Source organism: Plectropomus leopardus, chromosome 4 (assembly GCF_026936395.1).
Source record: "Plectropomus leopardus strain MGB_pleo_1.0 chromosome 4, ASM2693639v1, whole genome shotgun sequence".
NCBI lineage: Eukaryota > Metazoa > Chordata > Actinopteri > Perciformes > Serranidae > Plectropomus > Plectropomus leopardus.
The window spans coordinates 17,721,740-17,738,801 of NC_142179.1; the positions used below are offsets into that span (position 1 = coordinate 17,721,740).

The following is a 17,062-nucleotide window of genomic DNA, read 5'->3' on the forward strand; positions in this document are numbered from 1 at the left end:
AAAGTTTAGAGGTTAAATGGATCCAGTAACAACCGAATTAAGAAAAATTGAACACCCAAAAGGTAGGAAAACAAGACTGTCAGGTTTCCATCATTTAAAAAGAAAACAGCAAGTTGACTGACAGAAACTGAATCAGCAACAATCTTGAGAATAGATTACTTTTTCTTAGCAAAACTGCCAAACACTTAAAGATTAGTTGTGAATTAGTAATGCATTTAATATTTTCATAGGGCTGTACAATCGAACTATTATTGAAATCACAAGTGTAATATCCAATTTGCAGGAGCGGCAAGATTTGAATTAAAGGTAAAAAGTTTTACATCATGTCATAAATGAAGCATTGTGGTGCTGCAGAGATCATATCCTATATCAGGGAACATGCTTGTTTGATGCAGACCCCAGAAAAACAAAACAAACAAAAAAAACCACCATAATTTATGTTTTTTGTCATGAAAATTCAAATGCAAAAATTACCATTCCCACTAAAATTGCTACTCATGCTACAATATTGTCAAAAATAATCATAGTTATTTATCTATTTATTTATTTTTGCCTATTGCACAGCCCTGTATCTTTGGGTTTTGGAAAAAACAATCTGCAGATGTCAGCCTAGCCTTTTTTTGTGGACATTTTTCATAATTTTCTGACATTTAAGACAAACCTTTCAATCACTTAGTGCAGAAAATAACCACACTAACAGATAATGAAAGTTCTCGATTGTCATGGCTTTAAAAACATGCATGAAATGGCAGCAGCTGGACTGTCGACTAAACAATCACATCTGCTTTTAGCCCAAATGCCATCTGTGCACAGACAAACTGATCCAGCTGCAATGATTTTGCAAAAAAAAAAAAAAGCTTCAATAAGCAAGCTCATTAAAAATGCACATTGGTTCAGTAAAAAGTGGCACCATCTTTATTCATTTTACAATTTGACAATGTGAAGTCTACAGCATGGAGAGCAAACAAGTGTAGAGCACAGGAAATTGCAGGGACAAATAGATAAGTTCAGTATCATTTGTCAAATCTAATAAAATGTCAAAACAAATTTCTAACTACAAGTTCTCATTTCTGAGGAGTTACGCAAATTATTCAGATTTATTTGATCACACAACTACCATGGATATTGTTACAAATTAGTTAGACTGTCCTGTATCAGGTGTGTACAAGAATCCTAAATTACACATCCCCAAACCCATTCTGAAGGGTAAAATTTCCCACATCTCTAAAAAACAAAAGGTTCAGTATGAAAAGAATCATAGCTTACATTCTGCATGTTGCACAGAGTGGTAATGTGGTACAACTGTGTGTGAAGGGACCGTTATAGACAAGACAAAGCACACCAACCCCACACACTGACATGCGCACACGCGCACACACACACACACGCGCGCGCACACACACACACACGCGCGCGCACACACACACACGCACACACACACACACAGATTTAAACCAGAGACAAACGTACACATACAAGTCATAAAAATCAAAACCATCCAAAAAATAAAGGTTATGTTTATTTTTTTTCGTCTGTCAGGAGACTGAAGAATAATTTGATAGATGTGTGTTAGGAAAAAAAAGCAAACTGTATCTGATAAACTAATGGACTACACTCTTAAAATGCAGTACATCTACATTTTCTTTTATGCACAGGAATGTCGGACATTTGTTTCATTAAAAAATACAAAAATAAAATTCAAAAAAGACACCCACAATCCAGAATAATAGTCTGAAGGGGATGTGTTGGACAGGGGAAGAAAGGTTGAGGGGAGGGGGAAGGGGGGGCAATCTGAGTCTGCTTCAATCTGAGTCTCCTGGGTCTACAGGAATTGACCAGAGAACTGCTTCACACTGAAATAAAAAGAGTGAAAAAATAAATAAAATACACAACAAGAAAATTGCATTTCACAAGTCGATGACGTGTAAATATATAGCTAAGCAACTGTGGGAGGATGAAGTCTTGGGAGGAAACGGATGGGGAGGGGGGGGTGGGGGGGTCAGAGCAGGAAGAGAGACAGGCAGCGAGGAAGAAAGACAGGCAGAGAAGAAGGGGAAGATGTGAAATAAGTGGCGACGGACAGCGAGGAAGAGAAGGAGGAGGAGGAAAAAGAGGGGTGTGGTTAGTCCTTGTGTCCAAGCAGGTGCAGCACACTGAAGAGGGGAGGGGAGGAAGGAAGAGGGAGGCAGGGTTAGTTATCATGGCAACACTACACTACTAATGAGACAGCGGCGGCAGGCCTACAGCTGTATTAGCGGTCGGGCTAAGCTGGGATAGCATCAACAAGGAAGTAGTGTGTATAATACGTGCCTACTGGTTGCCAAGGGAGACAGAAGAGGAGGAGCCCGTGCTATTTGGCAGACTGTGATTTGTTGTCGGTTGATCTAACTAAAAACAACAAAATCACTAGTCTTCCACACAGCAGCAGCCAGGGGAAGAATCAATCCACTCCCTGCTTCACAGTGAAACGGCTCTGATGGCAAACAGACTTTTTTTTTTTCTTTTTTTTTTAAATCAATCATATTCAATGTGACAGTCAAAGAGACTTTTTTTTAAAATGCAATATGTGCTATTGCATTTGCCTACTCCACAGCCATTTCATGCAAGAGGAAGGTTTGAACTAGTTGCAGGTTGCATGGGGAAGAAAGGAAGGGGGTTAGTGGAGAAGAGACAGCAGGCAACAGAAGTGCATAACCCAGCAGAAAGTGGGTTAACTAGGATTAGGATGCAATTTCAGAAAAACACATTTATGTATTTAGAATCTTCACAGAAGCTATGGTTAAGTGTGTTGAAAAAGAGGTAATAAAGAAACTTTATTCTAAATATCTGGTTCGTTTTAGCTTGCATCAGTTTACTAGACTGCTCTCTCTCTAAGACAGGCTGCATCAAACTTTTTATGATGCAACCCATCAGGTGTGAGCTCGGGCCGGGTCAAGAGCCCGCAGGACAATGTCACTGAGGGTTCTACTCTAAGGAGACAAGCTAGTAGGTTTATGAGCAGAATTTGATGAGATAAATGGTTCAACTACAACTTCAGAGCTGAATCAAGAATTTCTACATCTAATAAGACGAAGTTAATGTAATTTAATGAGGGTTTGTCGAAACTTGCCTGTTCTGTAGAAGGTACTGGGCATTCTGGATCTGATCCTGAGTGCCAGTGATGGTGATTATTCGGTCCTCAGAGCCTTCCAGAGGCTCATCGATCTTAATGGAGGCCCCTGACTCATGGCGGATCTGTTTGATCCGCTGGCCTCCCTTACCAATGATAGAGCCGGCCAGCTGTCGTTGGAGTTCAGAGAAGACAATGAGAGGGGTGGGGAGGGAAAGAAAAACAAGCAGAGACATTTTAGGCACTGTGAATAAATGTGTAGAGCTTAAAAAAAATGTGTTGTGTATGTACACGATAATCTAGTTTTAAATATTGCAGGTCTTCTTTTAACACTGTAAATGAAAAATATGAATAATACCTTCTCAAATGATTTCTGTTAATTACACTCAAAGACTACTATGAACTACTATGAGTCAATGTGTGGGAGACAACATGACTTGCTGGTCCCTACAACTGGAATACTGTACCAGTCAGCTGCTACACGAATAATGGACTATGACAAACACAGATGACAAAATGTAATTTATAAGAGGATAAGAGAGACGACATGATCACATATGGCAGTGAAGTGTTTTTACTAAATGTCATCTATGACACGAGGCCTTAGGAGGTGAGGTACACAGTTCTTTCTTTAGTGTGCGAGTTTGTAGTCATGTTGCAGTCGTTTGCTCACCTCTTTAGGGATCGTCACTTGTGTGGTGATGACAGGGCCACCCATGTCATTATAGGAGCCACGTCCACCTGATGGCCGGAGGGAGGGGGTAAGAGGACCAAAGGAGACAAACAGGGAAAAAGAGGAAAAGTAAGTTAAGTACTAAAAATCAATAATTTGCTGCCAACATTATCACACGTGGCTCAGCAATTTTTCTAATCATACTCATCAATGAAAAAGTGTTGAGACTCACCTGACTGGTAGCTATCCCAGGAAGAACTGTTGTCTGAGCAAGAGAGAAAGCACACTTACTCAGCAATAAATGTAACAATAGTTATTTCTGAGATATTTGTAAGCAACTGACACATTCCAATACCAAAGTCAAATATGACTTGTCAGACATTTTCAAAATATCTTATGAAAACATTGTTTAATGATATATAATTAGCTCTGCGTGTCATCTTCAGCATTTGTTGCAAACAGAGATACTGTGAGTAAAATGTCATTCCACTGGAGTTTCAATAAAAAAGCACAATATTGTTGCAACAAACTGCCACGACGTCTCAATTTGAGCTGCAGTGTCCTTCTAGCCACGTTGTCACTGTCCAGATTTTGACATTTTGTCTATGAACTCTACATTCAGACAAAACGCTTGACAATAGAGCATGTTGTAAAGAACACTGACGTCCGAACACTAACAGCATTGAAACCACGTTCACGTAAAGACAGAAAGAACACAAGGCTTAGGACTCACCATATCCTCCTCCGCTCTGTAAAAAACAAACAGACACACAAACAGGTTACATACGGTTCGCTATGGGCGATTCTTTTCATCTTTCTATAGATCCTAGGTGAACGGATGGAGGCACAAAGCAGCACAAAGCACAAATGTATGGATGATGCAGCAGCCTCGTCGATGGAGTAGACTCAACTAAAAGCCACCCAGTTTTCATCCATAAACCAGACTCCTCCTCCTTCTCTCCCTCCATCCCCCCTTCCCGTCTCTCCTTGCATCTTCATCAGCCCCCATTTTCACCTGCTATTCAGCTGCTGCTGTCACCAGGGCAACAGGCAATTCAAAAAGCTGTTGCTGAGCAACGGCAGGCAGTATCCTGCCAGCTCTCGGAGAGGAAGAGAGAGAGCGAGGGAGAGAAAGAGAGAGACCTTCCAGTCTGTCAACAAAGCGTTATTATTGCCTAGCAACCAACCATGGTCACCCCCACCCTCCCCACCCCCAACATCCTCCCTCTCTTTGCAGGAAAAACAGGCTGGCCGTGAAAAGTACACAGTAAGAGGGCAATTATAGCTGATTATTATGGGGTGTCTCCGGCTGTGGTGATTATGGTCATTTGGTGGGATGGCTTACACCATGCAAAAACTAGCTTGGGTGCATGGCCGGGGCTCAGATGAGTGTGTGCACATGTATATGCACATGAGTGACCAGCAATTCTTGTATTGTCAATAAACCACTATTATCATTACAACACAATGAACAATCACAGCATATTGTCCAGTGCTAGGACCAACCAGTGCGCGAGCCTGTGAGGATGCTGGCGCCCAATGAGATGCTAGATCTAGAGCTGCATGCATTTAGCAAAGGGTCACTAACCATGTTATCGTTATAGCGATCCGGTCTGCCTCTTCTGTCACTGGTGACGAGAGAGTGCCATAGAGCGAGGGAGCGAGGGGGGGGGCAGAGAGAGATGGAGAGAAAGAGAGAGAGAGACAGAGAGAGATGGAGGTGGAAAGAAACAGAAAATGCTTAGAAAAAAAAGCTTGACAACATTCCAAAGGAAATTTCTGGTCTAGGTCAAACTGCACACACACGCTGAGCAAGATTACAGTATAAACACATTTCCTCTCAGCCATCTTCCCACACAGTAACAGGAACAGCTCTGACAGTGTTATGGTGAGAGAAGTGACAGGTGGTGGTGATGATGATCAGAGCCAAGGGCTGCTGCTTTTTTCCCCCAAAACTGAGCTCAAATAAAGGAATTAGCCTGAAGAAATGTGTTTGGATTGATTTTATACCCCTGCTGTCCAAAAGCACATACATGCACAGATGTTACCATCACGTCAAACTAAAGCCTCAACATAAGTTAATATTGTTGCTTTTGATTGACAGCGATTCTCTGTAGCCATGTTGTATTACACATTAGTGTTATTGCTATGATGACACAGACATCATAAGACTATATAAAATATATTTTAAAAAATCAAAATATTATTATCAAGAGTCTTATTAGAAGGATGACATGATATTTTTCTATGAACGCCATCAACCATATTTCTTTCAGTCTTATTTCCACTTATCCAGATGTGGACAGAAGAAACTAAACCAAGGCAAGGTCACAATGTTATTACTCAAGATTTGGGCAGTGCAGAGCTTCCCATTTTACCTTAAAATTCAAAATGACTTGTTGTTTTGCAGGAGCCTCAAGTGATAAAAATGTCAGCTTCACATCAGCGCATGACCCTCATACAAACACCACCACTAATACTTTCTCTCAACCTGGGAAAAACTGGGAGTGAATAGCAGATTGGATGGTTATTAACATGGGAGAAAAGAGGTCATACAACATCAATGCAGTTCCCTACAAAGCACTAAAAAAAGTGGAGTGCGACAGGTGGATGGGGATCAGGGTAGGGGACTTGTGCAGGCTGGGGCACAACAGACAAACAGAGAGTAGAGAAATGTTTGTAAGGCAGTAATTAGTATTAAGAATTTGGGATGCAAGGGGAGGGCAGAGGTTTATACAGTACCATTTCTCAAGAAGCTATGAGAAGAAAGGGATTAACAGGCATATCAAAAAAAAATAAAGTAGTAAGGAAGGAAACTACAGGAGATGTAGGAATACCTCAACACTCACAATTTAATTTGAATCCATAATGGCCAATTATTTGTCACATTTGAGAATGAAAATGACGCTGAACACCTGTCAGCATTAGTAAATGACTTAGGCTGAGTGTCCATATATAGCGTTTTTACTAAGTGTCAGTGTCTTTTTTTAATTCTTCCCAATAAGGACAGAGTGTATGTGGCCACAGAAAGGAAAAGCACTGCAGCCAGTGTCTTTTTCTAAAGTGCTCCGGCTTTATTGTGTTCTTGTAGTCAAAAATCTCAGAAGTTTTCAAAGAGGCGCTGGTGTCATCATTCTTGCTCTTTTCCAGCCAATCAATTATAAATTTGCTGGGGCGGGACTCGCCACCCCAGCAACTAGTGATGTCAAAAATACTAATTTATCATTACAGAATATTTAAAACAGTTTCAATCCTTCATTTCCACAGTAAGGATACACTGGTACCAGCTGCACTTTCTCTCTCTCTCTGGTCGATTATGTTTACTATAGTCATTAAACGGTCATGTTGTAGCCTTGTTAACTTCATATTCTAATAAAATCTGTTTAATTGCATGCCCTAAATTTCAATTCCCCTGTAGTACTGCAAAAATAGTATCAAATATAATTTTTTTCCAAGATATCGTATCGAAATTAGCAATTTCAGTATTGTGACAACATTACTGGTAACAGAGGTAAGTTCTTTCTTGCCATGTCTGTCAATCCTGATATAATAAAGAGCAAATAGGGGATGTTCGTCTATCATACAATGACAGTTAGAGATGATATGTTGTCAAGATATTTGATATAAGATTTTTTTGTCAAATCCCATGCGGAGCACGTTTTTGATGAGGTGCTGGGATGAAGCACTTCCCAGTACCCTGCCAGCGCTTTCTGCCAGAGAAAAACACTATATGGACACGCAATCTTAATTTCACAAAGACCAAGGGGTAAAATGCTTCTCTTCAGGCAGCACAACCCAATGGTATTTATGAGAAATCTTTGTGTCAGTGAGTTATCATTACAGAGCACAGGTATACTGTGGCAGGTGCAACTATTAGGAAATAATAGAATATAAGATGTCAAAGTATCCCTGTTAAGGTAAGTTAGGAGGTTATGGTAAAGATTTGGGGACAGAAACTTACTTTGACCTTTCATCTGAGCCACGGTACGAGTCATAGTAACGATCTTCTCTGTGGGCGAGATGGAGATGGGAAAAAGACACACACAAACACAACCAGACATACAGTGATGAGCACATACAATAAATGGAATGATTATCATGAATACAAATGTTTTCCAGGGGGGTGCATAGTGTGATACAGAAGACTGGCCTAAGTTTTTCCTCTGAATTTAAAAATCCAAAGCAAGTTTGGGGAGGCTGAAAGGAAAATAAGCACTTGAAGAGGGATTTGTATATGCAGATGCAGGAGAAAATAAGTGCTCTAGTAGAGGAACCCTGAACAGAGCCTCGAAGTCTAAAATATCAAGCACTTAAAAACTCAACAGGTTAACAGGAGTAAAAGGACTCTCAACTTCAAACTGATGAGTGGGATCATGCAGCCATTTGGCACTCGAGCGTTCATTTAAACAAATGTGTACAAGATTATATCTGTTTTAGGATAGAACACATGTCCATTTGTAATGCAAGACTAACATTTTAGGAAAGCAAGTCTAACACAAACACTAACAAACTGCAGTTCTCAAGGACGCGTGTTTGCGCATGAGTAAAGAAAAGCAAGGCAGAAGAGCAACAGAGAAAAAAACTGTACATAATTTGTGTTGACATCTTACCCTGCTCTGTGTGGGTGTCCCATGGGCATGTTGCGTCCACGGCCACTCCCCCTGCTGACCCTACTCGGGTGGGGTGGAGGGCCTCGGCGAGGGCTCATCTCATCGTAATCCCGATGGGGGCGGGGAGGCATGGGTCCCCGTCCCCCTCTGCTGGAGGGCATTCGGTCGAACCCACGATCACCACCGCTGGACCTGCCGCCCCCACGCATGGAGAAGCCTCCTATGAGCCTGCGGCCGCCTCCCCTCTCTTCAAACATCACGGTGAAACCACCGTATTCATATGTTTCGTCATAGAAGTTAGGGTCGTAGGGCTGTGCGCGGCCCTTTATGGGAGCCTAAAAAAAAGGTTGACAGGGAGATCAGCTGAGCTGCTCTAGTGAATTTGAGACATATTGCTTAAAAGGACACAGGTATGCTGGGAACAATCCATAAAAAAACAATATTCATAACATTAAAACTAAATCTCACTAGAAGAGCATTAAATGTTCTGATGTATATCTAACAATATAAAAAAATCAGCTGGAGCATGGTATGCTGTTGACATGGTTGTTTTCCCATCTGTGTCTTACACTAGTCTACATTTTGAATTTTAACCATAAAGATATCTTTAATCAAACATGGGATTCAATTAATGGCTTCAATATGTTGCAATTTTTCAATGTATAGAACTTGACAAATCATAAAAAAAGCCTCTCAGCCACTGCACAAGATACTTACTTCAGCGATGAGCTCCAGCATAGTCTTGATACACTCCACCACCCTCTCCGTTTTACCGCCAACCAGAACCACCCGGTCTGTCGACTGAGGACAGCACTCCTGAAACAGCTTGATGCTGGTCTTTGTGTTCTGGAGACACATAGACACACACAGACAGGCATACATGAGGACCACAGGAAAAGAGAAAGCCACTATATGATACAGCAGCTGATTATCCGGCAGAGAAAAAAAAGCACTCTTGACTATTTCACACATCACAACTGTGCCTTTTCATGGGAATTTCCACATCTTCGAAGTACATGATGTATTCATGAACATACAAGGTTGAGCCAGAAGCATATAAGGGTTTAGCAGTCACTTCAAGAACAAACACAAACCATATAAAACAAAGATTAAACAAGAGAAAAAAAATCACATCCTCTCTGGGTATCTCCAGCTGGGTTGAATCCACTCATTTCATGGAGTGTATTCTTGTTACAACTGAAAAACTGGCAATGACAGAAGGCTGTGTGAGAAAATGTTGTACATTACTCACACATTTCAGGCTGTAAAGCAACTGATTTAATTGCGAAAAAAACCCTGATCCCTACTTGTTGTATTAACATACCTCTCGGAGCTCCTTGATCTTGGCTCCCTTCACTCCAATGATCGAGCCAGCGAGGCTCTGGTGGATCAGCAGACGCAGCTCACAGTCAAAATCCATGCCATTGTATTGCTGGTACTGAGGGAAACATTTAGCCTGTTAATGCTCTGTTAATCTCTGAAAGACCCAAACCTGCCAGGGACTTGTGTTACATCTAATTCTAGCAAAACCCTCCACTAAACAGGCACACAATGGCAAGTTGATGTTGAAGGTTTGAAGATGACAGTTAGCACATATTACCGTACATCAGATAATAGGTGACATCAACTGTTTTGGTGACAGGAACCTTGTCACTTTTTTTTTTTAAATCCCAGTTTAAAGTTTTGTGGTAACGTTTTTTTCAACAATTAATGGCAGAAACAGACACATGGCAACAGCGCTGGACAGAGTCTCAAAATAGAGTGCAGACAGGCGTATGCACCAGTCAAGTTTAACCTATCTGCATCTTAGCCACGTATTTGCAAGTAAAAACAAAGGTAAAGATAACACTGGAAGAGCAATTTGATTTGAAGCATCTCTTCAGCACCAGAGCTGATTCGATTAATCAATTAGTTGTCAATTATTGAAAAAAAAAAATCAAAATTGTCAAACACTGACATGTTTCACCATTTTACAGACCAATTAATCTATTAATCAGACTAATAATCCAACAGATGACATTACAATAAAAATTTACAAGACAGTTTGGTGACACCGTTAACTTCCACTGTTGTTTTTACTTCAAAATCGTCAACATCGAGACGGATGAAAAAAATAGATACAGCACAGTACACTGACCCTTTGTGTGCCAGTGTTGTATCGATACTTGGATGCCAAGTACTGACTCTTTTTAAAATCATGTTTATTATTAATATTGCAAATAAAAATAAAACCTCTGGTAGCGTACTAGAATAATAAAATCAAGTGCTTTTTTAGTCCACTTGGTAGATTTTGCAGCAATAAAAATGACTGTCAATGACTTGACATGAAAAGGAAAAAAAGTCCTCACCTCTTCCAGTGTTGGGATTATCTTCAGCAGGATTTCTCCAACTGTCTCGATGTCGGCACTGATGCTCAGGATGCTTCATGTTTCACCCATTAATGTCAAGGCAGCACACAGCCACGCAGAGAGGGTGGAGTTGGGGGTGCCACAGCATCCCAAAGGAGGGGGGAAACAACAAGTCAGATCAGAGATCAGAGATCATGAAAGCCCCTTTTTTGCCATAAAAAATAGTCACACCCCATTTAACCAACTTGCTCCTGAGACTAACACAACTAAATGAACTTTGGGGAACCAGTGTTTTCTAAATGGTAGGCTATTGATAATTCAACACTGTAACTGAAAAAAAGCTGGTACCCAAATAATGCAATGAAAAGAAAACAGTTGTTTGTCCAGAGAAAGGAAGAAAGGAGACAAAATAAAAAAGGGACCCAAAGAAAAGTGACTGCATTTGGTGACCACTGAAGGGGCAAGACAGGGGAAGGTGAAGTCTGAGGAAGATCTGGCAGGAATATCACCAAAGGTGCCAGAGACAACTCTAACGTCCTAAAGCATAGTTTGGTGGATGCACACCACAAAGACTTTGACTGCAAAAAAACCCCAAATAATGTGCCCAACACAACTCTGAAAGATGGGGAAATCTTTGAGAAGACATAATCCGCTCTCCGATTGTTTTCATTTTTATAAAACAGCCTGTCTTTAAAAAGTTGGCTTGGACAGCAATTTTGATGCTTCATTTCGCCAACAAATAAACAAAATTTTGTTGTCTGCACCCACCTAGTGATATAATAAAATAAACAATGAATTTACTGATCAAGAGAAATTAAGCAGTTTGTACATGGAAGTAGAATGGTAGACAGCAGAGGGACAGTAACAGAGCAGATTATACCATGGAAAATGAAGTTTGCCACCACTGGAGTCGATGCTTTTTTAGGAGATGGGAAAAGCGATAAACAACATAACACCAAAGAATGCAGGGATGTGCGGGACAGAGAGAGATAATCTGTACGTTCAATAGCTCTAGCAGTCAATAACAAAGTTCAGATGAAGCAGAAGACAGAAAAGGACACACACACAAAACACTTGAATCCTAGCTTGCCTTTTGCGTTTCAGAATGTATGGACAATCTGAGTCTATCAGAATTATGAGGGCATCTCAAGGAAAGAATGGGATGGTGCGAGAAGCAGGTGAGCTTATGAAACTAACGGGGGAAAAAAACAAGAACACCAGTATATCCACTCTGAAGGGGGAGGGAGGTGGAAACGCGGAAGAGAAAGGAGGATAGATAATCATCAATGAAAATTAAAATAAATAAAAAAAACACGGACATATTGCACAGATTATAGCAAAGATTTAAAAAGACAGTGGCAGATTGTGGAAAAACCCTGACAACACCAGCCTAAGTTTCAATGTTGACGTGACTTTAAAAATGGCATATAAAAGGATGTTGACATGGCTTTTACAGGCTCAACAGGCAGATTTGGTCATGAACGCATTTTGACTCAAAAGACTAAGAGAACAGGTAGGTTAAAATACAGTGACTTGACAGAGGCAGGATGACTATTTATTATTCATCTCTTCTTGTTTGTTTGACCTGTAGTCAGGCAGTGAGAGGGAGGAGCTTAGGGACATACCGCTCAGGCCCACTGCTGTCTGGGACTGACACACTGGCATTGTACTGGGCGTGGCATGGGCAGGGGCCAGGGCCATTCGAGCACAGATGTCAATCAAGTAAGGCGCCCATTTAGGGACAGGGCACGATTATGGACAGGGCCAACCAGGGTGTCAGGTGGGCGGGCGCAGGAGGGGCCATCCAGAACATGGGCAACAGAGGAGGAAGTGGGCAAAAGTCAACAGTAAAATAATAAACAAGGGAGAGGGAAGAGGGAAGAGGAATACATTTTTAATATACAGGCTCTACACTGTTCAAACGTGACTTTAATTTGATTCTCTCAGAGATTGGTTTGTCAAAGAGAGAAAAGGAGAAAAGGTGACATTGGAAAATGGGTAATGGCATATTAAGAACATGATAAGTTCAATGTCGGGGAATAGACCAGAGACAGTGAGAGAGAGGGGGAGAACAAATTGTGGAGGGCTAGAGAAAGAGGCAATGACACTGAATGAATTAAGAATTGGTCAGGTTGCCTGAACACTTATTAAAAAATGTATATTAGCTGGCGGTGCAGGTGACCTCACAAACACTGCGCTGTGCCTATAAATTTAAATTAACAAGAGCATAAGCTTTGCCACAACAGCACTGTTACAAAAAATTAGCATTATGGAGAAATGGACATGAAATTGGACTTCTGTGCCAAGGGCCAGTTTAGCTGAAGAAATCACATGATGTTCATATGTAAATAAAAAGGGTTTGTCAGAAGCTTTCATGAGCAGAAGGCTAATACTAAAAGAGGCTAACCACACCCTTTGTTTACACAGTAGAAAACAATATCAAATACCATATTAAGTTTTTAAAGCATTAGGCTATCCAAGCTAAATGTTTGTTTAAAACGAAAAACAAAAAGAACTTGATGTCCTATAGAGGAGGCTGTGTAGTTTTGGGAGATTTTCCAGTGAGGGGAAAAATAAAGACTACAAAATAAAAAATTCTGACCAAAATAAAAATTCAGGGTGTATAAAATGTACTCACGTCTGTACGAAGGGCTTTGATGTTTTTGCCACCTTTTCCAATTACAGCTCCTGCATTCTGAGAATACAAAGAATACAAAGAAAACTGAAAACATCCCAAAACAAGGAAATGTAATCTGCACCAGATGCGAGAGAATATTAAGATTAATATGAGAAAATGAACATTAATTGTACGAATACACCTAATAAAGGGTGGAATTCATTATTCAAAAGGCAGAGATGTGAGCAGGGTAACAAAAAGAAAGCTATAAAAATTTAGTGGGGGTAAAAAATGTAAAAGTCCTACTGAAGGGGTGCACAAAATAAAGACATTAAAACATGAATAATCACATAAGGGTTCAACATGAAACGTGAAATGAAAGGGGAGCTGATTTACTTTGCTCTGCAGGAGGATGCGAAGCTCTACCATCTCGTCAGAGTTCCTGGAGCGCTTGAATGATTTCTGCTCATCTGCATCCTCAGCAGGGCGCTTACCTGCCAAAGGGAGATAAAAATACACAGTGACAACGCTGCATCCACAATCTCCGGCTTGATGAAATGAAATAATTTAAAAGAAAACAGAAAGCAGTGAAGAGTCACGAGACTAATATTTCATTAACTCTGATTTCGTATTCTACGCTAAATCTATACTGACCACTCAACCAGTAAAGACAAAGACTTTTGTAATGCCACAATGAAAGCATAGACGCAACTTTCGGAGGAGATACAGATGGCTCAAGGTTACAGAAATATTTTCAGATCTCCAAGAGAAACATTTTACTCCTAAATGACTTGCACTGCTTTCCAAAATCAGAGCTACACTTAATCAGCCAAAACAACACTGCATTTGTTATAGTTCCATCACATACACGCAGATATACATTATCAAAATTTTAAAGAAAGCTATGGTTTATACCGTTTGTCTCCGTGTTGCTGAATGAAGTATCTTCTTGCTGTTCAATTTCTGTCTCCATGGTCTTCTGACAGGGAAAGAGATATAGCGGGCACCTCGATCCGGGGAACAGGCGGCAGCAACAGGAAGAGAGAAGCAGAAAACTAGCCCCCGTGAGCTGTGGCTGTCTGTCAGCATTTTGAAAAAGAAAAAAAGACAATTCAAGCTGTGTGCTGGGGAGCTGGCTATTCAAGGACCCGGGGTGAATTGGCGACAAAAACGAGAGAGAAAAACTGGCAGAAAACTGGCACTCACCGATATTTATTACAGGAACAAGGGCGTGTTGATAGGCGGAACTAAATAAGCAAGGACCAAACAGCTGCTGCGACCTGTCGGGGAGGGAGAGGCTAGTTGAGAAATGTAATATGAAAAAGGCTCATTGACAGCAAAGATCGAAACGCATCGATTATGATCACATACACACATGTATTTGAATCACTGTTTTGGGCATTTGCCCTCCACTGCACGTCGATTCATTCAGTGAAAATTAAGACACAATTAGCATAAATCTGATTTGTTTAGACGGAAAAAGAAGCGGGCATTTAGTATTGTTTCAGACTGAGTTTATCCTCCAGTGATGAACGAATAATTTTAACGTTAGATTTCAAACTGACGCTAATACTTAGCTATATCAACCGGCAAATAGGACAGTGGGTTAGTAATTTCAAGAAACGTAACACTACAGCTAACGACCAAAGCCACACATTTAAATATTATATAATAAATTGAGCCAGAATAGACCAAACCAAAAGTGAGCTAACCTAGCTCCGGTGAAGCTAAGTTATCGACCGTTAGCTAACGTTAGCTACCTGGGTTGCTACATCGCCTCGGGGAAACGCGCTTGCTATGTTAGCTTCGTAGTGAACATTTGAAATAGATATTTTTTTACTAAATGTCGACCGTGCGCTCTTTTCAAAGACTTTACTACACGCAAACGTGACAAAGGGTCGCGCTGTGTTGTTTATCTAACGCGTGTGGGGTGACAAAACGTTACCAATCGATCAATACAAAGACCAGACCGAGCCGCTCGGGCTAGCTGTTAGCAAGTTTCGCCATGTTGCTATGATTTCGGGTTGAGCACAAGGGGAGCTCGCCAGGCCAGCTAATTAGGCAGCATTGCACCAGATACAAAATAAGAAACACAGTGATTTCTAAAGACATACTTCTCTTAATTTTATACGTGTACTTCAATTATATTAGAGTATGTAGCACAGAAACATTGAAAATATCAAGACACAAACCTGCAGAGCAACACCTCGCTCGTCCCCCTTCCTTCTCTACCGAACCTGGAAATGTACGCGTTCGTCCAGAGCGTGCTGATTGGTTAAACGGAAAGAAGAGTTAAAGAATGAAGAGACACGATTGGCTAGAAGGGACGTCAATCGTATGAGCTGAGGCGTTTCCCACGGCGACAAGTTAAGCCCTATTTCCGGGTGCAGTTAGGTTTGCAATTTTAGTGTGTTGCTCAAGTTACTTCTGTTTTTAAGGTGTGATCCGCATGGCCAATATTAAGCGGTGACTTTTTTTAGTGTTTGTAGAGGTACAGTTGATATGTTACAGTACTGCTGTTGTATGCGGGTGTTTGGTTGCGTTATATGGACACTAAGCCAAGGTGCAGACCGTACCAACTTTGGCGCCATGGCTACTTTCCACAACACTTGGTGGAGGAGGATGTCTCCATAACTCCCAGGTAACCACTGAAGTAACCTATAAGCGATATTCAACTAGCTTTGCTTGGTAGCCACTTTTGCAAAGATTAAAGGAGTCCAGGAGCCAGCCGCAGCAGCCTGGTGCATGTTACTGTGATATTAGGACATCTGTAGGATTATTGAGTGTTTCTTGGATGTTAGGACGTTTCTCTAGGATTTTAGGACATTAGGGGCTTAGCTGGGACCTTTGTCAGTGAGTGCGGGGGATCCCCCCCACTGGCACCCTATGTATACTAAAAGTGCAAAAAATAATTCCCAGTGTGAATCACTTTATTTTTTATTGTGGATTAGAAAATGGTTGGGCACCCAGCACCCTAATAGGGGCGAGATTTGGCCCGCGGGTTGGAAGTTGAGTATCAGTGCTCTACGTCAACAGTTACTTGAACGTATAGAGGAGCTTTTTTATAATTCAGTTGCATGCTATCCCTGCCTCCATTTCTCATCCAGTCTCTGTTTATCTCCCCTCCACAGCACCCAGACGTGACCATCTGCAGAGACACAGGGCTTATCAGAGCTGATGTGACCGCATAAAAACAACAGAAGGCAATTTTCTTCTGTTCTTACATCACAATAAAGTAATCTCTCCTAATCAATAAATTACCACAAGATTTGGTGTCAAGTGGTTTTGGAGATACAGAGAGAAGATGACAACTTCCACACCACACTACTCCCTTATATCCCTCAGGGATTGCAGGGTGCTATGAATTAAATTAAATGTAACATTTGAACCACCACTACTGAAAACGAATGTACAAAATGTTATCACAGGGAAATGTAATTGCAGTGGCAGATGAAGTACCTCTAAAGCCACACGGGAGTTAAAGTACAGGTATCTTACAGAAAAAGATTTTGTTAAAAGTTAAAGTCGCTTATTAAAATATTATATCAGGAAATTTTTGTGTGGCAATATTGTTTCGTTACATGGACACCAAGTATCAATATTTTTTATCATATATTTATATTTCATATACAAATTAAACTTAAGATAGCCTACTAAAATAATAAAATTAATTAAAATGAATTGCATTTTCAGTCCACTAGATGC

The 17,062-nt window shown here is 40.8% G+C and overlaps 1 protein-coding gene across 1 annotated transcript; it reads right to left on the reverse strand.

Annotated features, from left to right (window-relative positions):
- Window positions 1-892: 892 nt before the first annotated feature.
- hnrnpk (heterogeneous nuclear ribonucleoprotein K) lies at window positions 893-15,685 on the reverse strand. Its single transcript, XM_042487632.2, has 17 exons — window positions 15,550-15,685; window positions 14,564-14,637; window positions 14,273-14,436; window positions 13,754-13,851; window positions 13,379-13,435; window positions 12,366-12,409; window positions 10,741-10,813; window positions 9,717-9,830; window positions 9,110-9,238; window positions 8,393-8,727; window positions 7,744-7,791; window positions 5,371-5,410; window positions 4,516-4,531; window positions 4,015-4,047; window positions 3,783-3,850; window positions 3,110-3,279; window positions 893-1,853 (listed from the first exon to the last, which is right to left on the reverse strand). Exons 3-17 carry the CDS (start codon window positions 14,328-14,330, stop codon window positions 1,823-1,825), a joined length of 1,314 nt encoding a protein of 437 aa, XP_042343566.1. The 5' UTR covers window positions 14,331-14,436; window positions 14,564-14,637; window positions 15,550-15,685; the 3' UTR covers window positions 893-1,822.
- Between the last annotated feature and the right edge of the window lie 1,377 nt (window positions 15,686-17,062).